Source organism: Vulpes vulpes, chromosome 13, assembly GCF_048418805.1.
Source record: "Vulpes vulpes isolate BD-2025 chromosome 13, VulVul3, whole genome shotgun sequence".
Lineage (NCBI taxonomy): Eukaryota > Metazoa > Chordata > Mammalia > Carnivora > Canidae > Vulpes > Vulpes vulpes.
In genome coordinates this window covers 74,707,683-74,732,500 of record NC_132792.1, presented here as the reverse complement: position 1 = coordinate 74,732,500, position 24,818 = coordinate 74,707,683, and the positions used below count along the sequence as shown (strand labels likewise).

Here is a 24,818-nt window from a genome sequence, read left to right as displayed (position 1 = left end):
TATCTCCCTGGCCTGAGCTGTCACAGCAGACACCCACTGTCCCCACAGGTGCCCATGTCTGGCAGTTCTCCACTTTCTTCCCACCCCAGTGGGCAATGCTGATTACACAGAAATCCAACTGTGGATTCCTTTACTTGCTCTCCAACTGCTTGTCATCCAGATGCCTGAGGTGAAGCACCAGCTCTCAAACAAGGCAACCTAGTCCTTAGTGGTCTGGCTCTTGCTCCCCTCACAAGCTCGACCCTCTCACCATTCCTCAATATTATTAATAAGTGAATCAGCAAAATTCAGCAGTAGCCCACCATTATGTACCACTAGGCTGTCACATGATAAAAATTAGAGAAAGTACAAGAAATTTGTACTGATCAGCATGTAATTTATAATACTAAAATTTGAGAGCTTGGGGGAAAAGTTCAAATATATGTGAAGCAGTAGAAGCACTTCACGTTATAAAAAACTAATCTGAATTGAAAATGCTTTTATCATGAAGATGTCTAATAAATAATATCAGGGTCAATGCAGGAAAAACACATCTATGATTTAAGCCACCCTTGCTACACAAAAAAATTATATTTGTTAATTTACGTTTATCTACTTTAATTCTAAAATAAATGAAACTAGGGTGAGGGAACATACCTGTTGTTCAGCAATCAGAGATGTTCGAACATTTTGCATTTCTTCATTCTTTCTTTTCTCTTGCTCTTCAAGTTGTTCTAAAAACTTTGCTTTTTCTTCCTGAAGCTTTTCTTGAAGTTCAGCAACTAGGCTTGAAGAATCTTCTCTGGTAGATTCAATGGCAAGACTTGAAAATTATATAGAGTATTAAAATTTTTTTGAAAATAACATGTAATCATAAGTATACCAAGTATCTTAATTAGTTGACATCAGAAAGGCTATGTATCTTCCTTAAACCTAACAGTAATTAATTGCTGTTAGAGATATTTCTATGTAAGCCCCCGCACCCTTTTATCTGCCAAGGAAAGGGAAGCAAGTAAAATGGAAAAGTTTAACAGAGATTAAATATAGATATAAACATGGTAAAAGACTATGATTATATTTGATAAATTCATAACTTGCTTCTGCCAGTTGCTTCTGCCAGCAAGTGCAAATGTTTTCAATATAAAAAATCAATATGCCTCAAGAGCTCAGCTTCAAATTTCAGTTCTGCTAATCTTAGAAACTAGCTACCCTAAGGGTTGCTGGCAAAGCACCAGAGATAAGAGGACAAGGCAAGGAGAAGAGGCACAAACATAAGTTAGTAAGTATTGTAACTTCTGACACAGAAGTTAATTTTATCTGCTTTCAACCTAATAATCCTTTACATTAAAAAAAGTTTGCTCATGAAGTAATTAATCCCATCAAAGGAGTTACAAGTGTTAAGCCACAGGAGAGAGGCTATCATGTTAGCAAATATTCCCAAGGTATTTTAGTGACTAAGTCAACTGATTGCTTTAACTGTACATTTATACAACTTTAAATCACACTTTAATGTTTTGGGAATCAGGAAACATATTGAAGTTTTTAAAATTAAATTTATTTTTAGAGAGAGAGAGAACAACAAAAAAAGAGTAGAGGGAAACGCTGAGGGAGAGGGCCAAGCAGACTCTGTGCTGAGGGCAGAGCCTGATGCGAGGCTGGATCCCAAGAGCCTGAGATCATGACCTGAAATCAAAAGCCCGATGCTCAACCAAATGAGCCACCCATGTACCCTATGGGCTCAAGAGGCATTTTATAATCAATGTGGATACTGAAATTGTTTATATTTATTGATATAATTTCATAATTCATAAAATTATACTATTATTACAGCGATTGATAATCAAAGAATTGTTAGCTGCAATTCATTCTTCCAAATTTATTAACAAAATATATTAATTCATTTTCTCCTAAGGGATGGTTTTAAATGGCCAAACACGAAATATGCAAGTTAGAGACATATTACCTCTATTAAAGTCTGAGACAGATTCTGAGTTTACAGAAAGGCTTCAATTGGGAAAAAACCTAATCTGTAATGCAGTGAAAGGATAAGGTAAGATTTGTTTTCAAGGTTTTTTTCTTTAGGGCTAGGAACGGGTATGGAAGGTAAAAATTACAGCATGGATGGAAACCCTGACAAGTTACATAAATTTTAGTGTTAGGAACTGGAATATAAATATGAACTCAACTAGTAACAATAAAGTGTTAGGGATTAAAATTGGTATAGGCAGGATTTATGTACTAGTTTTTCTTCAATACTGTTTGGCCAATATCTACCTTTGGCAATTATGAAACATACTTTGAATAATTATCCCTACAGTCATAGAACAGGTGAAGTGTTATAAGAAAAGCAAAAAGCCATGTTTCACACAGGTAAGCAAGGCTGACCATAGTGGTAAATGAAGTGAATGAAGTCAGACAAGCAAGAGGAAATCCAATCATGACCAGAAAACATTCTGGGTTTTATTAGAAGTACAATGTAAAGTCATTACAGAATTTTTTCTACAGAGAATGACAAAGTATAAATTTAGGTCTGTAAAAGACTGTTGTGAGGATATTGGTAAGAATACTGGAATAGAGTAACAAAGGAGGGAGGAGCACCTGGGTGGCTCAGTTGGTTAAGCATCTCCCTTTGGCTTAGATCTTGATCCTGGGGTCCTGGGATGGAGCCCTGTCACGTTCCCTGCTCAGTGGGGAGTCTGCTTCTCAATCTCCTCCCTGCTCTCTCTCAAATAAATAAAATCTTAAAAAAAAAAAAAAAGAGTAGGAGTTTCAGCATGAGAAAGGATGTTAAAATCCTTTAAGAGTATGGTCTGACTGCATGTACATGCACAAAGATGGGTGGTATTTATAATTTCTAAGTGTCATGAAACTTTGAGTTGCCTGGTACACCCTGGGGAAGTGTTCCCTTTACCTCAAGGATCAGTGCTGTGCTAAGATGAGGCAGGTATGGGAGAAGATAGTTTTCAGCACACAAGAATATAAAGACATCATTGTCTCTTTGTAAATACACAATCATTCCAAATACCCAGAATGAGCACATTAAATGATTAGGTATATGCTGATTCATAAGGTAAAAAGACTCTTGGTGCCAAAAGCAAATAAAGGAGAGCTTATGACACTAAGGTCAATAATCATACTGTGTTGGAGACAGATTTCTTGGGGTTTTATATGCTGCTATGTCACATTGCTTGAGGCTCCTATCAGAAAAGGTTCCAGGGAACTGTTGGCCACATCATTCTGTTGTGCTTTACATTACTGTACAACCTCAAATGGTCTGAAATAGTAACAGCTAAAGTAAGTTTTATTTTTTATAGCACTACCGCCTCACTTTCTTTGGGGAGTAAGTAGATGTGTGTGTGCTGGGTGAGAGGGAAGACACGAGGAAAAGATTACAGTATCTCATAATTAAGAATATATTTGGTTTAGCAATACTGGCATAGAAATCTAAGGAATCTGGAGTGTGTGAGTAGCTCAGTGGGTTAAGTGTCTGCCTTCCACTCAGGTCATGATCCCAGGGTCCTGGGATCAAGTCCTGCATTGGGCTCCCTGATCAGAGGGGAGCCTGCTTTTCCCTTTCCCTTTGTCTGCTGCTTCCCTTGGTTGTGCGCATGCTCTCGTTAGATGAGTAAATAAAATCTTAAGAAATCTAAAAACGCTTATCAATACAGTTTGCTACCCCAAACTAAACTTAAATAATCCTGTCTTATATTAAAACCCTTAAAAAGGCCTGGAAATTAGAACTAAAGGAAGCAAGATACATTTGTTATCAGCTGGAACGCTTTCATACCCTTAGAACCTGAAATAAAGCATTTCTGGTTAATAGGTTACCCCACCATTAACAAATTAGTGTATGCTAGCAAAAAGATTCTATTATACTCAACACTTCTAGGAACTAGAAAACTTGTGTTGAATACAAAGTAGATTGTCACAATGCTTGAACTATTTCCTATCATTTGGGTCTACCAAACAAATATTATCATGGAGTTTTTAAACTGTTTTTATGATGTTAAAAATAGATGAAAATTATAAAACTGAAGTGCTCCTGTTGTACTCATCCAAATCTACATCAACTCCCAGGAGGCATGGCAATCAACAGTGTTGTACATAGATTTGCAAACTCCACACACGTGCACATTCTCTACACTCATTTTCTTTGTACACAGGTGTATGAGAGAGCCTTTTTCCCCCTTAAAAATAATGTATATTACTGATTTTAATTTTCCCCAGTTATATGGGAAAAAACATCTTATTTTAATTCTGTATTTCCATAATCCCAAGTAGATTGGAAAGCTATTCACATATTAGCTATTTCTTCATCGATCTGGTTGTTTCTATCTTCTGTTCATTTTTCTAATGAACAACTTGCCTTTTTCTTTTTTTTTTTTTTTTAATTTTTTATTTATTTATGATAGTCACAGAGAGAGAGAGAGAGGCAGAGACACAGGCGGAGGGAGAAGCAGGCTCCATGCACCGGGAGCCTGATGTGGGATTCGATCCCGGGTCTCCAGGATCGCGCCCTGGGCCAAAGGCAGGCGCCAAACCGCTGCGCCACCCAGGGATCCCAACTTGCCTTTTTCTAATTGACTTGTGGGAGCTTTTTAACATTATGAATACAATTAATATCTTATATTTTGCTGATGCTTCTCCCATGCAGTTGGTTTCTTCATGCAATCTCTGGCATACGAACAAGCAAATAAGTGGTGGAAAGGAGGGAGTTGTGCTATGCAGTGTCATCACCTCAGCATCATTTCTTCTTAAAGATTTCCTCATTCTTTTTCAAGCGTTTCTACTGTATGACAGAGAAACCTAGAACTACATTTGTCCAGGATGACCTTCCCAGTAAGTTCTGAGTTCAAATTTGTCAATGAAAGATACCCACACAAGATCTGGAATGTTAAATGAGAGTTTGTCATTCTAAGAAGTGACTATGACCAGACATGTGGGCTACATGAGGGGTTTCCAAGTGAACTACCTGCAGTGGTATCACAGTAGACAACTGGTGGAAGTCTCCAAGGAACTACAAAAGAGATTGTTTTCTAAACTCAATCCTAACAGATACAAGTATGGTCCTTGGGGGAAAAAAAAAACAAAGATAGGAGTCCGGAATTGATTCTCTGATCTTCGATCTGAAGACACTGGCCTCACTGCCAGTGCAAAATGGAACTCTGGGAGATTAGGGCGTTCCATGGCAGAACAGCTAATACTTATAGTTGTGTGGATCAGGTGACTAAAGGTGGCAAGGTTTTAGAGATGGCACAGCTGTCACTACTATCCCAATAAGCCTCTTTTCCCTCATCTGAGAAGATTAGTGTCATCTTGCCTGAGGTGCCATCTCAACAAGTAGATCTTTTCAACAAGCTGATCCTTCTCAAATGGCTCCCTTACTATTTACTTACAGACTCATCTCTACTTTCAAATCCCCAGATCCCAGAGGAGCTGAAAATCAAACCAAGGAGGAATTACAACTGCAAAATTTTGCATTTATTTTGGTAGCAATATAGGAGATATATATGGGGATGGATCCAACAGGAGTTAGAAAAGGAAAGGCAAACATAATGGTAACTTGGGCCGATATTATCTGTATTGATACAATAATCAGAGACTCTAGATTGATTCAATGTTAACAGCTTGCTAAATTTATTGCTGGAAATTTGGACCTAACAGCCAACATCAAAAGTAAATAAAATGTCAAAATAAGATAAATGTCAAAATAAGATATTATAGACCACAGGCAGGCAAACAATGGCCTGCAGGCCAGATCCAGCCTTTACCTGTTTGTACAGTTGAAGTTGTACTGCAACACAGCCATACCATTCATTTATATTGTCCCACTTCTCTCTTGCTAGTTGAGTAGCATGGCTAGAAACCATATCACCCACAAAGTCTTAAATATTTACAATGTGGCCCCTTCATACAAAGTTTGTCAACCGGTCTCTGTATCAAGGATTCTCAAATTGTGATCCACAGAACCTTGGGGGTGACTAGAACACTTTCAAGAGATCAGCAAAATAAAAACTATTTTCATAATAATACTAAGATGATATTTATCTTTTACACCTTGTTGACATTTGCACAGGTGATAAAATCGCTGACACCTTAACATAAAGATGATAGTGCCTTAACATAAAGATGATAGTGCCAAACTGTACTTTTGGGTTTTTGTTTCCTTTACATCAAGGCACTCAAAGTGGGGAAAGGAGTCATTGTTTCCTTTACATCAAGGCACTCAGGTTTATTCTGGAATATACATGATGTATTAAGAATTATTACTATTGAATCCTGACCACTGAGTATGCACCTTTTTAGTATTCAGTGTGATGAGTACACATAAAGTAGTTCTGCCACTTATAGAAATATGTCTGTCTCACAGAAAAGTACTTGTACTTTTTTTGCTGTGTGCTGAATTTGCTACGTTTTTCATGCTCTACTATTTCTATTTGAAAAATGACAATCTTTGGTTATTTAGATTTGGATTTTCAATAGAACATTTTCTCAAAAATGACCAATGTGGGCTTATTACTTCAATGAACAACTAAGATAATTTATTACCAATGGTAAAATAGATTGTTTAAAAATAAATTAGAATTTTAGAAAACTTGAGGCACTTGGCTGGCTCAGTCAATAAAGTATGTGACTCTTGATCTTGGGCTCATGGGTTCAAGCCCTACAATGGGCACAAAAATTATTTAAAAACCAAAAAAAAAAAAAAATTAGAAAACTTATACCTGCCACTATGAGCTTGAGAACTTTCTAGTACCTTAAGATCTTTCTCATAAAACTGGTAGGTGTGTGAACACATCCAATTTTTCTGTCAATAAAATATGTCAGTATTTATAAGATATGCATAACTCAGTGAACCAGTTTTTCAAATGACTAATTCATTGTGCTACAAAAATCATGCATGGGTAAAATAACCACTTAGAGTGGAAGACAGTTCAATAATATTAGCATAAAATGAAAAATCCATCTGACAGTTTCATATTCCATATTGAAACTAATGTTTAAGAAATTATCATTTGTTGGATTTTGAATTAGTATCAAGGAAATATCCACAAGTATCTGAAAATTATATGTAAGTGAAAGGTTGCATTTTTATCATAATCAAAAGATAGTGCAATAGATTGGATGCAGAAGCAGATATGAGAATCCATTAAGCCACACATTAAAGAGATGTGCAAACATATAAAACGACACTCTTCTTTTCTTTTAGAAAATAGTTTTTTTAAAGAACACATTTACTGATCCTTGGTCTTGAGGAAGGCATCCAAAGAATGATGGTGATAGGCACAGTGGAAGCGCTTCATTATTTATATCTTGGGTGGATCCATAGAATATACCTTTCAACCAAGGCATTAAGAAAGTCAACTTCAAAAAACTCTGTAGTGGTGCTCTGCAGGACAGGGATAGCAGAGGGAGATGAAATCACTGAAATTCAATGAATTTAATGGAAATGACAGGATTCTGGAGTGGTAGAGGTCAATTAGTGGCACTTAACCAAAGACATGAGGTGGTATATTACAGGCAGCAGAGTCAGAGCAGCAATCATAAGGTCTGACCCAGAAAACTCTTTGGCACTGGCTGTCCACAGGGCTATGACAGAATGGGATGATAAAGGATGATTAAACTTTTTTTTTTTTTAGCTGTTTTTTAAAAACTCAGTATCTAGTGCTCAGAGAGCTGATTTAACTAAATAAAGAGAATCACCATCCCTTACCTAATCCCAAGATTTCAGTCAGTCACCAACTATAATGCCAAAGTTTTATAATGCTGTCTCCTTTACAGCCTTTGGCACAGACCTATGCCTACTTTTCAGGCTGAGTGTGTATTCTGGGAAAGTAACTAACCAATTTTGGGGGGGCTAAAGAATACTGGCTCTGAGGGGACTCTAATGCCACTGTGGTCCACCAGGAGATTACTGATAGCCATGAGATAAATGGAGTTTGGGTCCAGTGGGTCCCTTTACCAAAGACACACGATACATCCTTACATCTAGAATCTCTAGTGGAACAGACATAAAAGCAAAACTCCTTGTTGGTTCCCTTCCTAAAATTACTATGATAAAGAAGTAGAATCCCTAAAACAATCTCTCACTTCGTATAATTTCTATAACATTCTTAGTCAACTTATGTATGTGTCCTGTAGAAAACATACAAAAACAAGCGATGGATTCTTATAAATTTAATCAGGTAGTGACTCCAAGAAAACTGTTATTTCACATATGACTTCTTTGCTGGAGGAATCAACAAGGCACCATTATTTGACATGGAACTAATGATTTAGTGATTTCTTCCCTCTTCATAGCTATAAGCAAACACTAGGGGCTGACAAACTTTTTACAAAGGGGGGGGGGGGGGAGAGTAAAATGTAAGTGAGATGATCTGCAATACCTACTTAATTCTTCCAAAAGCAACCACAGGCAACAAATAGGTAAAGGAACAGGCATCTGTGTATTCAAATACAGCTGTATTTGAGTGGTAAGCAGATTCTCACCGGCCAGTTTGTCAACCCCTAGTCAACTACAAGCAGCAGTAACATTTTACCTATGGCAACAGCAATACACTTCCAATGTCTTATCTCTGGATTATACCAGTTCTCCAGTCCTGGGTTAAAATCTAGTTGGCACGGGATATTGATCTTCCTGCTATTGCTTAAGATATCAATACTAACCTGAGACAGGGGTGGGGAAAAACAGACATCATACTAATCCAATACATTTATGGCATTTGTGCTCCTTAGGCTGAGTAAATAGGAAGCAGCAACTACCTGAGTTACCAAAGCAAGACACATGAGTGCCAGAGGATGAACAATAAAGTCCATGAATTCAGGACCTTGTCAGCACAGTGAAATTTCTAAATATCCAATGGTCCAGTCAATGAATGTCCCCTCTAAAGTGAAGGGACAAGCTGCTTGTAGGTGAGCATCTCTGAAGTTTGGAGGCAATATATATAGTACATTTGGGCATGCTACTCTGACTCATTTATGAAATAACTCCCTGTTCTGTGTGGCTCTGGCCCTTGAGCTACACTTCCCAGAAGATGCTTCAAGTGTCTGTAGCAGAAATGTATATTGTTAGAACATCTGGCAAGTTTTGTAGGAGAATCACAGTTGAGACTCTTAGAATTCCGAAGTGTATAACTATTTTCCTATTGTAAAGTAGCCATGGCCTGCTACTGGGTCTGTAGAGATTAAAAGATTAATCATGGTCCCCCAATTTAAAGTGTGTCTTGTGCTACCCATCATAAAGTGGGTACTAATACTGTCTAAGCCACCAAGCCATCAAGTTGGGTATAAAGAGCAACATTCCATCATAAGTTAAACATGGCATACATTAGATCCAACAAAATATGGCACAAGTACAAAAAGATCAAGATTCAGGTTCCCAAGGTACCTTCTACTGCTACATTGCCTCCTTACTCTCCAACATGACTCTGATGCTAACTATTGAGTGGAAAAAACTGGTAGGCCTGGTTTCATACGATTCTGCAAAATATACTGACACTATTCAAAAGTATAGTTGAGGTATTAGAGACCCAGTGGAGAGTGGCTCTAAAGAACAGTAGTGAAGGGAAATCCTCCCAGCAGGAATATGTCAAGCAGTATACTTGAAGTTACTTAAGAGGAGAAATGGTCAGGGCAAAGATTTGCAGTGATTCATGGAGACTGGCCAGCCAAGGTGTTGGCTAGATAGTGAGGGGTGGAAGAAACCGGACTGAAATCTGGTAGGAATATTTCTGGAAATGAAATATGGATCGGCCTCCTGAAATGTGCAGGGTAGGTAAGAATGAGGAGATGTAAATTCTCTGAGTATACTATGTCTGACTATGAAGAATCTCTTAATAATCAGATGGGCAATCTGATTATTCTGTGACTATTCAACCAGTCCTATTCAAAAGGCTGACGAACAACTGTCCATACAGGCAGGAGGTGAGGTTACATATGGGCTCAGCAATATGGATTTCTATACATCTAGTAACCAGCAGTGAACTCGATACTGCTGTGCTTTTCTAGGAGACTCGCCAGCTACTGGATGGCAGGCTGATTACCCTGGACCGCTTCTTCATAAAAAGGACAGTAATCTGTCTTCACAAGAATAGTCTATTATTCTCCATATACAATTACCTTCCATGCCCATATTATTTCTACAAGAACCATTCCTGAACATACAAAAAGGCTTATTCACTGTTAACGATATTCTACTTGAACTGCTTCTGAACAAGGAATTTCATTGTGCAAAGATATGTAGCCAGAGCCTCATGTCCATGAAGTCACTTATCTTACCTCGTATGCCAATCCTTAAAGTAGCTGGTTTGATACAACTGTGGATCAACGTATTAAGAACTCATTACAGTACCAGATGGGTGACTTTTTTTTTTTTAAGTAGGTTACAGGCCCAATGTGGGGCTTGAACTCATGACCCTGAGATCAAGACCTGAGCTGAGATCAAGAGTTGGATACTTAACCGACTGAGCCACTCAGGCACCTTGTAATTCTGAATGGCTAATGTGAGGAATACAGTACATGCCCTGAGCCAGACACTACTTTGTGAAACTAATTCCTCCACAGTTACAATATATAGGTTGGAGAACCAAGGATAAAAATCGGAATAACATACATCTTAACTAACTACAATCTAAATAAAAATTTGAAAAAGAAAAAAAATTGGCGTAACTATTATTTCAATGAGCCAAGAGTGAAAATTTTGCTTCCTGTCCCTACAACTTTGGACTTCGCCAGTTTAGTTCCCCCCAAAAAGAATTCCTTTACCAAGAGACACAACCAGGGTCCCATTCAACTGGAAGCTTAAACTATCACAGATACCTAGGGTTCATCACAGCACTAAATCAACACACCAAGAAGGAAACTGCAGTATATACTGATACAACTTAATTGTCAGTGGAAAACAGTTCCTACGCTGTAACACAGAGAAATATGCCTAGAAGTCAGAAGCTTTTCTCAGCTGAGAAAACTCCTGGAAGTGCCATGTCCACTGATAAACAGTCAAATGAGAAACCACAGCAACTATATTATAGGAGGAATCATTAATGGCAGTCTCTTCAGGTCAAGTAAAATCAGCTGAGGTAATGTCTAAGGTAAAAAAAACAAAAACAAAAACAAAAAAACCAAAAACAAACAAACAAACAAAAAAAACAGAAGGAAGCTGTAAATAAATACCAACCAGAGGTACAACACTGGTTATAGAAATAGAGACTACCAAATTAAGCCTATATATATGGATGAATTTTTTATCTTTATTCCCCCCCTCTCAGTATCCTACTATGTAATAAGTGTTGTGACAATTGTAGTTAACCTTATATTTCAATACTTAACCTGCAGACTACCAAAGAGAGATTGAGTCTGTGCAGAAAGATAAATGAACAGGATGGCTACAATGACGTAAGTTTGAATCTCACCTTTTGAAGAGGGTGAGACTATCTGAGGTGATATGAAAGACATAAGTTGAATCATGTCCAACGGAAACATGACATTTTAAGTGTCTCTATCTGGAAGTTCAATATGGGTAAAAGAGACATGAAGGATCCCTGAACTGCAAACTGTATGTATAGTGCTAGACTATCATCATGCAGCCATTGCTCTCACCCCTCTTCTAGAATCTCATCTGCACTGTATTGCAGAGATGTGTTATCTCCCAAAATCCCTTCTAATTCCAAGTTTGCCAATAAAAAGAACATGCACAAATCTGGAAACAGAAAAGCAGTCCAGGCTTACTCTCCAAAGGTATATGCAAACAGATGAAATTTCACAGGAGTTTCCTGTCAAGTAACTGAGAACTACCCATTTTGTGTTGTAGAATGAGCCACATTACTGGAGCTTTGAAGAGACTCTTGATTGCTACAGCAGCTTTCCAGTGAAAAACAAATAACTGTCAGCTTTGGTGGGTACTTCAGCATCTCTTTTCCTGATATTTCACCCAGAGCTTTCTTGGTTTTCAGCAGTCATTCCCTTGACCTGTTCTGTAAACATTCGTGCAGGCCCTAATTTCTGTATTAAATCCTCCAAGCCCCCCAGAATACAGAGTTCCTATTTTTAAAACAGAAGGGGCGGTTTAATCAAATACCAATATATGAATATTATACAGCAGAGAGTCTACCACAAGAGACTACAGAAGCAGTAAGGCAAGAAACAGGTTAAAATATGTAAGGTATACAAACCTATAAATATAGTCACTCAGAAAAATTAATGATACAACTAATTGATAATGTTCTAGAAATTGTTTCATTAGGTCATAAAACCCTCAGTGAAATTTAAAAAAGCAGAAATACTGATCAAAAAGTAGTAACATCAGGGGATCCCTGGGTGGCTCAGTGGTTTAGCGCCTGCCTTTGGCCCAGGGCATGATCCTGGAGTCCCGGGATCAAGTCCTGTATCAGGCTCCCTGCATGGAGCCTGCTTCTCCCTCTGCCTGTATCTCTGCATCTCTCTCTCTCTCTCTCTCTCATAAACAAATAAAATCTTTTAAAAAAAAGGGGGGTGGGGGGGATAGTAACATTAGTCACAATATTAAACATGCAAAAAAAAAAAAAAAACCCACAAAAAACCCACGACTGTATAAAAACCTGGAATTTAAAGACATTATCTTTTGAATAACACAGGGAATAACTGAAATTGTAGTATCAAGGAAGTAATAGTGCTGAAACATTTAGCCCCAATTTAGAATCTAGTCTTTACTACATAAATAAGCACTGCTCAGATGAAACTGTTACCTTTCATACATACAATTTAAAAACAATGTATTAGGAAATTAGGAAAAAAGACTTCAAATAAACCAAAAGAAGGAAATTAATGAATTAAAAAGGAAGCCCTTGAAAACATCTGAAATTTGGAAAAAGAAATTAGGAAAAAAGACTTCAAATAAACCAAAAGAAGGAAATTAATGAATTAAAAAGGAAGCCCTTGAAAACATCTGAAATTTTCAAAAAAATCTGTTTCTCTGGAAATCCATGATACTCATCCATTTTGAAAAGCCACTAATAAGCTTATGCAGTCTGTTACTTTTTTAAATGTTTGAAAGAAATGCTAACTATGAAGTAAAAGGTTAAAGTAAAAGGTTTTACTTTATAAAAATATCTCAATTACTATATTGGCCTAAGTAAGTAAATCAAGGTACTGCGATTACATATACAATTAAAACATGAATCACCAAAAAATAAAATTTGAATCACCAATATTTTAATTTTATAATTACAGACTACAGTAATTCTTACCTTTTTGCTATTTGATCCTCAAGATGTTTAACTTTCTCTAATAACTCTTTCTCAACAGCTTCTTTCTCCAATTTAAACTCTTTTAGGGCAGTCTGAATAGCTTCTTCTTTTTCACAATTAAGCTTCTGAATTAACTGTTCTCTGTCTTGCTCCTTGCTCATGACAAACTTCTCTTTGTCCTTCTCAAGTTTCTGGATAATAGCTTCATACTTCTCTTCCTGTTGGGTGAGTTTTTCATCTTTTTGTTTCTCAAGAGCACTCAATTCTGCATCCAATTTACTCTGCAGTTCAACTATTTCTTCTTTCAGGTTTTTTTCTATTTCAAATGCTTGCTGATGCAAAGATGTTACTTTGTTTAATTCAGCTTTAAGCATATCAGATTCTTCTTCATGTCTACTAATTAACTCTGAAATGCACTGATCTTTTTCAATTGTCATTAAAGTTCTTAGCTCTGCCAAGCCCACCTGATAGTTTTCATTATTATCCTGAATCTTTTGGTTTAGTTTACTTATCTCTGTTCTCAAATTTTCTGTCTCTTGTTCAAGGAGAGATTTTAGGGTCTCCTTCTGCTGGGCTCTGCTTTCTTCTAGCAAAATTTTGATTTCATCAGTTTCTGCTTCCTTCAATGCAAGTTCAACCTCTAACTTACATCTCATGTCTGACAAATCAGAAACTTTGAGTTTTAATTCCTGTAGCTGTTGTTCTTTCTCCTGGATAACTGTGGCATGAGATTCTTGTATCTGGTCAATTCTTTGTTGATTTTCCTTTTTTAATTTCTCCAAAGACACTCTGTGGTCTGTCATAACTTTCTCAAACTCCTGTGTGTGCCTAAACTGCAGAGTGTCCTCTAACTCCTTTAGATGACTTTGCTCTAAGCACTGAAGTTCTGTCCGCAACAACTGCATCTTCTCATCATTTTCAACATGGAGCTTCTTTAAGTCTTCTAATACTATCTCTCGTGACTGTTTCAGTTCATTAATTTCACAATTTTGAGTGTGCATTATATTTTCCATTTCTAACAACTTCTGATCCTTTTCATTTTGCAAGCAGATGACAGCTTCTTTTTCATGTTTAACCAAAGCAAATTCATTATCTTTATTTTGCAAAACCTCCTCAAGGCATACCAAATCTCCTTTCAGCTTTTTAATTTTGTTTTCATTTTCTTCACTCTCCTTTATTAGTGCATCAAGCTTGCCTTCATATTCACTTTTTAAAGACTGCAGTTCTTTTTGATGTTTTTCACTTAGTGTTATTTCCAGAGAATATTTTACTTTTTCAATAATGTTTCTGATTTCTAATGCTGTACATTTTAAAGAATTTGAGAAGTCACACTGTTCTTTTTGTACAAATGTTCTGAAGTGGCAGAGGTCTTCCTTGATGGTTTGTATACTGAAATTCGAGTCTTGGGCAACAACTCGACATCTTTCCAATTGGACATTTAGAGAAGTATGATCTCCTAAATCCTCTTTACCACATATATTTGTATCCTGCATCCGTCTACTGTCTATTGCATTGATAACTGATGAATAAAGTGATTCCACCATCATTTCTGGACTCTGTGGATCACTTATAGGATTAGGAGATGATAAATTTTCTTCTATTACAAACTCATTTACAGCAGACATAAAATCTGATTCAGGACTTTCTGCTAATGAATCCAAGTCTAATGAAACTTGGTGAATAGTCTGTTCAATGTTTGGATGGGGGATAGTTTCAAAATCAAATGTATGTGCATCAATGCTATCTGGAGATAATTCTTCTAAGGGACACACTGCAGGACATAAGGGATCCTGAACAGTAAGTGGAGGAGGAGTTCTCGGTGAGGTAGTAGTTGCAATTCCTGTTGTACTTTCTATCCTTGGTGAGGAAGCCGACTGTGGGGATGTCTGACTTATGGATGCCTGAAAAAGAGAGGGACAGGCTTACAGAGCTGCAGCAACAGAAACATTTTATACTAATGAAGCAAACCACTTGAAAGAACTTAATTTGCCTTTTGTTCACTCAGTAGATCTGTAATGGTCTGTGACATTTCATCCAAACTTTGTGCTGCTTTTACCAAATTATGTAGAGCGAGTACATGCTGGTGAAGAGGTTCAAAGTCACAAAGTAAGGGAACCCTGAAACAGAATACAATCAAATTAGATTTGTGATTTCATAATGAAAAGATGGATACCTACAACCAAATATTTCAATCTATGTGAAAAATAACTATGGTAATATCCGCTTTCAATCAATACCAGAAATAGCTTAAGAGGCCTAGATATAATCATTAAAGTGATAAATTAGCAATCTCCCACAGTATACGTGTCAGAGTAATTACTTGAAAAAAATCAGTTACATGTAAGCAATTAATCTCCTTTTACTTTATCTTCATTTTCTGATCATTTGCATATTCCCCAGAAACTTCCTAAAGCAGCATAGGAAAGCCAGCCTATCCTAAAATATTTCTATATTCTGGCATCTCCTAAGACTATCAGAGCTACTTTCCACAGCTCCAAAACAAAACATTTTAGGGTGGTAACTAAAGTTAAAAATACTAGTAACATTTACCTGAGGAATGGCTGAACTTCTGAAGGACAAAATGATTGCAGAAACTGTAAATCTTTTAATGAAATATCTGGAAGTTCACAGTCAAACTTTCGAGGCTTCTGAGTCTATACAAACAAAAACAAAAACAAAAACAAAAACAAAAACAAAAACAAAAAAACAAACAAAAAAACAAAAAACAGGACAAATTTATAAATGCTTTATTACTATAATTAATTTCAATATAAGAAAGAAGCAAAAATGCTATAAATTATCTACTGACATTTAAGAAATAGAATAAAATAAAAATGAAGAACTATTCAATAACTAACACATATACTATTTTACTGAGTCTTAAATAATGGGGAACCATAGCTGTTGGTGATCAACTGATGTGACTGTTCCTCCTTTTCTCATCAGGTTTTTAAAAATCAGATGGCATCCTATCAACATTAAAGGAACCCAATTGTTTCACCAGCACATAGACTATTCCCAAATTTTTCCTTAACTTGTGACATGACCATGAAGATCTCCCTAGCCTTGGCCCTACGTCTATTCCTATCAATTAACTAACATGTGTTGTTGTTTTAAAACGGTAAAAAGGTTTTTTCCTAGGTAACATTTCCTTCTTTGCCTTTCCCTTGACCTTTCCATTATATTTCCAAAAATACCTTAGTCAATTTCAGCTTCTTAAAAAGAAATGATCTGGTAAGTCCTACCATTTCTTTATAATACTGTCAAGAAATACAAATTTTAAAGTAACTCTGTTTCAATCATTACCTAAGTAGATTTAGAAATCAAGATGCTCTTCATTAAACAGGGGTCCTAAAGAAATGAGTGCGGGAAACCCTATTACATTAAAAAATACATACATTTAAAGCCCTAAGAAATCCTGCAGTAAAGAAACATGTTAGCTAAGTAATGCATCTGAAGAGAAAACAAAAAAACCTAAAGCACTTCCCAAACATTTATGACCTGCAGAATCATTGGTTTCTCATGAAATAAAATGAATGGTCCCCAGTAATTCTGGTTTAAAAACACAAACTTACTTTTCACAGTTTCAATGAAGGCCACCTGAAGAATCACCCTATTCTGATTTGTAAACAAAGGAATAAAACAAGAGTAAAGAGAATAAAAAGGGGGAGAGGACAGAAGGAAAAGAAAGGACAGGGTGGGAGAGAGAAAGAAGGAGGGGAAAGATAAAGGGAATGAGAAGACAGAGAGAGACAAACACAAAATAATAAGAAAATCTCCTACCAATTAACAGCTTAACAATGTAGTGTGGCTTATCCTCCTATGTTATGAAAACTCTTGATCAAAAAATATGAATATTATTTCAAGTTTCATGACAACTGACTTTTAAAACCATTTTTATGTTGATAAAAAAACATTCTATGTTTCTAAAAATATCACTATTTCTCAAAGGTTTGAAAACATAAAAATTCAGTCACGGTTAAAAAATAAATACGTACACAAAAGGATGGGGGCCAGGAGTCCAATCCCCTAAACAGACGATTTCTTAAAAAGGACTTCCCTGTGTAAAGAAATTAGCAATATGGTTATTTTATATTGTATTTCAGGGGGAAAAAACTCTGGTTTTTGAAAAACAAATGAACAATTCTTCATATTTAAATTTTAACAATGGACTCAACTCTACAGACCTTAAAAGGAATGTTTCTCCAGATTTCAATGGTAACTAATATCACATACACGCTACATAACATACTCATATCTACAAATAAAAACATTTTTCATTAAAAATAAATTTATTAGTGCATAACACTTACTAAATAATTTCCCAAAGGATTCCCTTTTTGACTTTTCAGCTTCATATAATCGCTTTCCATCTTTGACTAAAGCACCAGCCCACTAAGAGGAGGAAAGTTTATGTTAATATCACACACCAATTCATAAAGCTCATACACAATGAAAATAGAATTTAATTTCCATACCTCCCTGTAGTGTTTTATGAACATCTTTCTCCTTACAACCTCAACAACAGCTAAGCAGTACATCTGAGGAACTGTACTAAGAGCTTCAACAATTTTGACTCTTTCTAACAGTTCTATCACGAGGCGGAGCAAAGCTTGTAATTTCTCTCCATCTTGATCAGCATGAAGCATTACAAAGCAACACCACCTATAGGATGGAATTGAGACACACAAACTCTATAAAAATGATCTAATCCCAAATTAATCAACCCATCAAGTATTTCAATATAATGACAAGGGAAAATTACTCCACTGTTTGGCAGTAACTAAAAAATAACTTCTAAACATCCAAAATTAGATGTTAGAGAAACACTTACTTCAGTCTGACATGTAGGTTATTAGCTAGTTCTTGTTTGGCAGTGGTACACTTCTGTTTAATATCCAAGAGTTTTCTATGATTTTGCAACATAATCATCAACTGATTTGCATGACTCAGGCACAAATCAGGTAATACAGATGCATCCTTCAAGTTTTCAGCTCTCATCTGATTAGCTAAAAATCCCTTTGAGAGAAAATATTTTAAAGAACATTAACTTTCATGAAAGATATCAACATTCATTTAAGAGAAAACCTTTGTTACATGAACTGTTCTAACTTTTAAACAAGATTTTAAAATCTACTATCTTGAATGTAGATATGTTCATTAAAAACAATTGTTTTTAAGAAGTCTCTGCTCATCTAATTATTACATTTTCATGCAAGGGGGGAAAAAAAAGAAACCCACTGGGAAGATGGATAAATTACTCTAAGGACATACTTTAAAAGTCAAATTAGAACTAGAACCTCTGTATCTAGGCTCCTACTATACACCATGGGTCAGTCAGAGCATGACATTAAGTAAAACATGGTCACTGATTTTAAGCCATGAAATAACTGACTTAATCTAACCAATGATATTCAATAGTACTTTGTACAATTCTCCAAATGAGTAACGACTGACTGTACTTTTTATTAAGAAGTCATTCCTCTCTCCAATATTTCTGAACTATATTTTGTTCCACTCTATATGTATATGTATGTGTATACATATTTATATCATTCCTCTCTCCAGTATTTCTGAACGATATTTTGTTCCACTATATATATGTATGTATACACACACATACACAGACATGTATATATACATGCTCATGTTTTATACATGTGTATATACGTGCTCACATATGTATACACATACACACATACATGTGTACGTATACACTCATGTTGTTAGAACAATAACAACTTATATATGCAATTTTACAATACCTTTTATTATTTGGTAGGAAAAATAGCTATTATATTTTTTCTTAGCTATCCTTACTTACTTGTTTTCAAAGGTGAACTCTGCATCATTTTGTTAAGAAGGGATTGTGTTTGGGCTATAAATAAAGTTAGACAGATGTGCCATATTTAAAATAAGGTAGTTTTATGTGCAAAACATTAAAAAAAAAAAAAAACCCAAGAGCAAACACTTAAAAAAAAAGGTACAAAGCCATCTTGATGAGCTTATTACTAAGTATTTTTACTGTATTTATAGGTTCTTTTTCCTACTCTGCTTACTAAATGGTTAGTGTGTTATAGAAGCTTTATGATTTGCATGCATGTCTGTCTGACTTGCTACTGTAAATAATTATCTTTCTAGGAACTTAATATGGCCAGCAACAACATGTCTTCTTTTTGGTAGTCCTCTCTCTCCTTTCTGCTTTTGTGTCTTCCTAAATTTCAAGGAAATATTTAAATTTAAATGATGTGTGTTAAAGTCAAAATCACTTTTTATCTGAAAATAAGACAATTTCAACAGTAATTTTATAACTTACTTACCTTTGAATATGCTATACGCTCCACTGTGGCTATATTTTTTCTGACTTTAAAAATAACTTACTGCTTTTATCAACTGTGTTAAAACCTTACAAGTTTAACTACTTTATACTGAATCAAAAAAAAAAAAAAAAAAACCCACATAATCAATCCCCTCAAAATAAATTCTAGACCACTAATAATCTTCTGACAGGAAAAACATATACATGCAAATGTTGTTCAAAGAAAAAATATAAATCTATTATCAATAAAATAAATTCTCTATTTGTTAAGGCATTCTTAGTATAATATTTAGACTAAGTAGAAAAATTCCTAAGAGGTACAAGCCTCTTAAAATAAGTCATAGAAATGAAAATCACAGGGAATATAGCCAACAATATTGTAATAATGTTATGGTGACAGACGGTGATTACATTTATCACAGTAAGCACTGAGTAATGTATAGAATTGTTCAGTCACTATATTGTAGACGTAAAACTAATGTTAACACTATGTCAACTGTTCTTCAATTTTAAAAAGTTTAAGTAAAATTTCCTTGATGTCACATAGTATTAATTTTTTATGTGTAAATATGAGGATTGATAGCTACATGATGTTTAAGTTTAAAAGAAAATTACATGGCTGACTGAGTGATGAGGGAAGGCAGAACTTAAGCTATACCATATCCTAATTCCGAATTTCACTAGGTTATCTAGTAAGAATTAAATAATCATGACTATATTTGAAAGAAATGTAACTTGTTAGTTGTATACTACAGTATTTACAACTCCCCTCAAGCTGTATTTTGTTAACTTTTGGTTTAGGAAGCAGATTCCTGTTGTTTTCTTATTTTGCTGACAATCTTTAAAGAGAAGAAGATTACTAGAAAAATGATACACAGTGAATAAATTTTCAGGGCTCCAGTGTTAATGTAGCTTCACAGATCGGTTGAAGTTTCTGTCAGGCCAGGCAGAAGGGTCTATAATGTCCTCAGAAGTGTTGTGGTTAAAAAAATTTTTTTTCTCTTAAAGCTGCCTGAACTGGTCATTATCATATAAGATATTTAGGCAATAAATCTCCTTCCACTGTCTTTTCCCTTTTCTTTTTTTTTTTTGAGAGAGAGTGTGTGAGAGAGTTTGAGAGAACAAATGGGGTAGGGAAAAGGGAGAGAGAAATCTTAAGCAGGCTCCATGCTCAGTCTGGAGCCTGATGCAGGGCTCCATATCACAACCCTAAGATCATGGCCTCAGCTGAGATTAACAGTCATAGGTTCTTCAGACTGAGTGACCCAGGCATCTCTTTTCTCTTTTCTATAAGACTTGCTAGAAGATTTAATTGCTATGTAGGTAGAAGAAACCACACAAAATTGTATTTATGTAAGATCTAAAATCAACTCCTCAAATCAATTAATCTGAATTTATCTACCCACCACAATCTGAAGGAAATACTGATAAAAATATCTGCAGTGGAAAAAAATATTAGCTGTAACAAAACTAACAGATGAGATATCTGCAAATAATAAATGTGAAAGATTCCAGACCAGATTAAAGAGAAGTCTAATTTCACAAACCCAAGTCTAATTTCACTAACCCAAGTTTTCAATATACATACATGTGTGTGTGTATATATGTAGGTATGTATATCTACATATATATACATACATATATTTTTTTGAAAGAGAGAGAGAGAGGGAGGGAGAGTGGGGGACAGTGAGAGGGGGAGAAAGAATCTTAACAAGCTCCGTGCCCATCATGACCTGAGCAGAAATCCAGAGCTAGACCCTTAAGCAACTGAGCCATCCAGGTGTCCCTCATTCTAGAAGTATTGACTGTGTACCTACTATAGTTCAGAAGCCGTGATAAGGCATTGTGAATAGGGCTAGAGTCCTGCTGATTAGAGCTATATTCTTTCGTTGCTAATCTCTACACTCAATGTGGGGCTCAAATTCACAACCCCAAGATCAAAAGCCACATGCTCTTCCCACTGAGCCAGCCAGGTGCCCCAAAGCTTATATTCTTAAAGAAATTGCATTAAAAAAATAATAATCACTTCAATGTAATTATAATATAGGATAAGTACAACATGCTAAGAGAAAATAAATCTGATCTGATTAAGACTGCAAAATCTGAGAAAGCTTGTCTGTGGAAGTGATGTCTCAGTTAAAAACCCTTGCCGCTTTACATCTCTTGGCAGCCAAACACATAAATGTAGGATTAAAAGGTTGTTCCAACAGCCACATACCACCTAACTTCAATAGGATATCGTTTGTCTCTCATGAGCCCATTTAGAATTATATTATAACCAGTTTCTCTCAGAGCCATTCACTCAGGCAAGCCCTGGTGACAACTTTTATCTTAGGGCCTCCATTGATGTCTATTTTACAGTATTATTCTGAATATTTAACAGTTATGATGTCTAAAAGTTAAACTCTATGAGCTACCGCAGCTTAAAACATTAGCAAAAGCTGCAAATAAAGCAGGGGGAAAGAAGATGGTTAGACAGGCTGCTTCAATGATCACAGGACACCAAAAATTAGTCTTCAAATTTTCACAGGAACAGAGCAGGACATGTCTACTAAATTTTTTTCAGTTTGGTTTCAATAAAGTTTAAGGGTCAGCCCTGCTCTATTTTTTAAAGAAAATTAAAAAATACCAGAAGCCCCTTCATCACAGCAACTACACTTCCAGAAAAATGACTTATCCTCATATTACACAACTCCATTTGCTGAATTGAATATAGATAAGGATAACAGCATCATATTTTTTTAAAAAATACAACCAAATGTTAAACCACTCAGTGTACTTCCCTGACTATAGTAGTATTACATCTACTTACACACACACTCACACACACCCTAAGAGATTTGACAGAGCAAAGGAGAGAAAATAGATTATCTTAAGATTAGAAAAACGGAAGTCCCAGTTTATTTACAGAAACAGCTATAAAGATCTGAAGATTTTAAAGGAATGATGAGTTCATAAAATATGAAAAAAAGACCAATAAATCTGACTAGATCAAAATTTAAAATTTGTATAACAATCTTTATAACACTATCAACAAAGAGATAGTATCTGTGGGACGCCTGGGTGGCTTACTCAGTTAAGCGTCTGCCTTTGGCTCAGGTCATGATCCCTGGATGCTGAGACTGAGCCCCGCACTGGGCTCCCTGATCGGTGGGAGCCTGCTTCTCCTTCTACCCCACTTGTGCTCTCTCTCACTCTGTCAAAAAAATAAAATCTTAAAAAAGAGAGAGAGATAGTATCTGTATTATTTACAATACACAAAGGATTATCCAGACTATAATAAATGCTTACAGAAACATTAGGATAAAAAAATTGGCAAATGACATTTCAGAGGAAATAGATGGCAAACACTGATATAAAGTAAACTGTTCTCAATTAATGAGAAGAGTGTTGACAGATTTTTTCTTTACGGAGGATATATTATTACACATTACTAATTAATATTTAAAATGCACAAACACCCTAATTCAGCAATTCCATTACAGTGATTGTCCCTAAAGAAATACTAGGCCATGCACATAAAGATAGAAATGTACTGGCATATTAGAACAATGTTTGCAACAAGAAAATCTGGAAGCAACCTAAATGACCATCAAAAGAAGTCTTGTTAAATAAATTATGTTTGATTCATTCTATTGAGGGTTTTGTCAAAGAAACAACAAAAACATCAGGAATTCAGAGCTATCTCATGTAATGGTAAACTATAATTTAATGGTTATGTCGACCAAGCTTCCTGTGGCATTCCTGTTACTAGAGACCTAAGAAAGCAGTGAAGGACAAGGGCCAGGACCTAGGAGGTGGAAGAAACCTGGGGAGGCCAGTTAAGCAACCAGCAATGCTTTCTCTAGAGACAAATGTGGATTCTTGAAGAGCAGCCCAAGGCTAAGAATTAAAAAAAAAAAAAAAAAAAAAAAGCAATCCTTTGACATCCTCAAGGAGCTAACAAATAAAAAACCTGGAGATCAGTGCCAACCAAAGGAAGACAATGGAACACATTTTGTATTAGTATCCCAAAAAGCTATATTCTATGGAGTAAAGTTTACAAAAAGTAGACTGGCCATCACAAAGACTGGAAGACCAATTTCCAATCACCTAAATCCCTAAAATTGAATTAAAATGATATAAGTTTGTAATAGCCCTTACCATATGAAAACAAATTTTCTCCAAAAGTGTTATCTTAAGCTTTGTATTTCCTTGGCCTTTCTGATAAAAAATAATTAGGCACACAAAAAGGCAAAACCACAAGAATGAAAACTATAGGAATGGCCACACACACACACAGGCGCAAGTAATAGGCTTAACAGAGACTTTTAAATTACTACATGGCTAATGTGATCAAAGAGATGATGGATGAGACTATCTTGTTAGATAAATTGAAACTATATAAACAAAGAATCAAATTAAAATTGCAGAGCTAAAAAATAAAAACTATCAATAAATGAGTTTTTTTATTTTCTTAAAGATTTATTTATTTATTCATGAGAGACACAGATTGAGAGGAGAGGCAGAGACATAGGAAGAGGGAGAAGCAGGCTCCTAGCAGGGAACCTGATGCGGAATTCAATCCCGGATCTGGGGATCACGACCTGAGCTAAAGCTGAGCCTCCCAGGCGTCCCAATAAATGAGTTTTTAGTAACAGCTAATCACAGCTAGAAAAAAAATAATCTGCAATGATGGGAAATAAAGGAAACAAGGGTAAAAAGAATAAGATGAAAGGTCTAATACATATATAATTGGAATCAGTGAAGAAGAAGGAAAAGAGTAAGACAAAGGCAAAATCTGAAGACAAACTGGGAATTTTCCAACATATGCCATTAAGCCACAGTAGTACTACAATCCCAATGCAGGAGAAATACAAAGAAAACTACATCTTGTATTATAGTAAAAACTGTTAAAAACCAAACCAAAGGGCAGCCCCAGTGGCGCAGAGGTTTAGCGCCGCCTGCAGCCCAGGGTATGATCCTGGAGAACCAGGATCGAGTCCTGCGTTGGGCTCCCTGCATGGAGCCTGCTTCTCCCTCTGCCTGTGTCTCTGCCTGCCTCTCTCTCTCTCTGTGTGTGTCTCTATGAATAAATAAATAAAATCTTAAACAAACAAACAAGTGTGTGTGTGTCTCTATGAATAAATAAATAAATAAAATCTTAAACAAACAAACAAACCAAAGGGATGCCTGGGTGGCTCAGCAGCTGAATGTCTGCCTTCGGCTCAGGGCAGGATCCTATCTGGGATGCTTCTCCCTCTGCCTGTGTTTCTGCTTCTCTCTCTCTCTCTCTCTCTCTCTCTCTCTCTCTCTCA

General features: G+C 35.8%; 1 protein-coding gene across 4 annotated transcripts in view; it reads right to left on the bottom strand.

Moving 5' to 3' along the window:
* Positions 1–24,818, bottom strand: part of RB1CC1 (RB1 inducible coiled-coil 1) — a 97,598-nt gene that overhangs the window by 21,002 nt on the left and 51,778 nt on the right. For 2 of the 4 annotated variants that reach the window (XM_072734739.1, XM_072734740.1), the window contains exons 9-16: positions 18,037–18,221; positions 17,681–17,867; positions 17,516–17,597; positions 17,201–17,262; positions 15,753–15,856; positions 15,193–15,319; positions 13,203–15,103; positions 637–802 (exon numbers count right to left, since the gene is read on the bottom strand). In XM_072734739.1, coding sequence (XP_072590840.1) covers positions 637–802; positions 13,203–15,103; positions 15,193–15,319; positions 15,753–15,856; positions 17,201–17,262; positions 17,516–17,597; positions 17,681–17,867; positions 18,037–18,221 — 2,814 coding nt within the window. The remainder of the gene's footprint in view (positions 1–636; positions 803–13,202; positions 15,104–15,192; positions 15,320–15,752; positions 15,857–17,200; positions 17,263–17,515; positions 17,598–17,680; positions 17,868–18,036; positions 18,222–24,818) is intronic. The other 2 variants (XM_072734741.1, XM_072734743.1) reach the window with 1 other exon arrangement.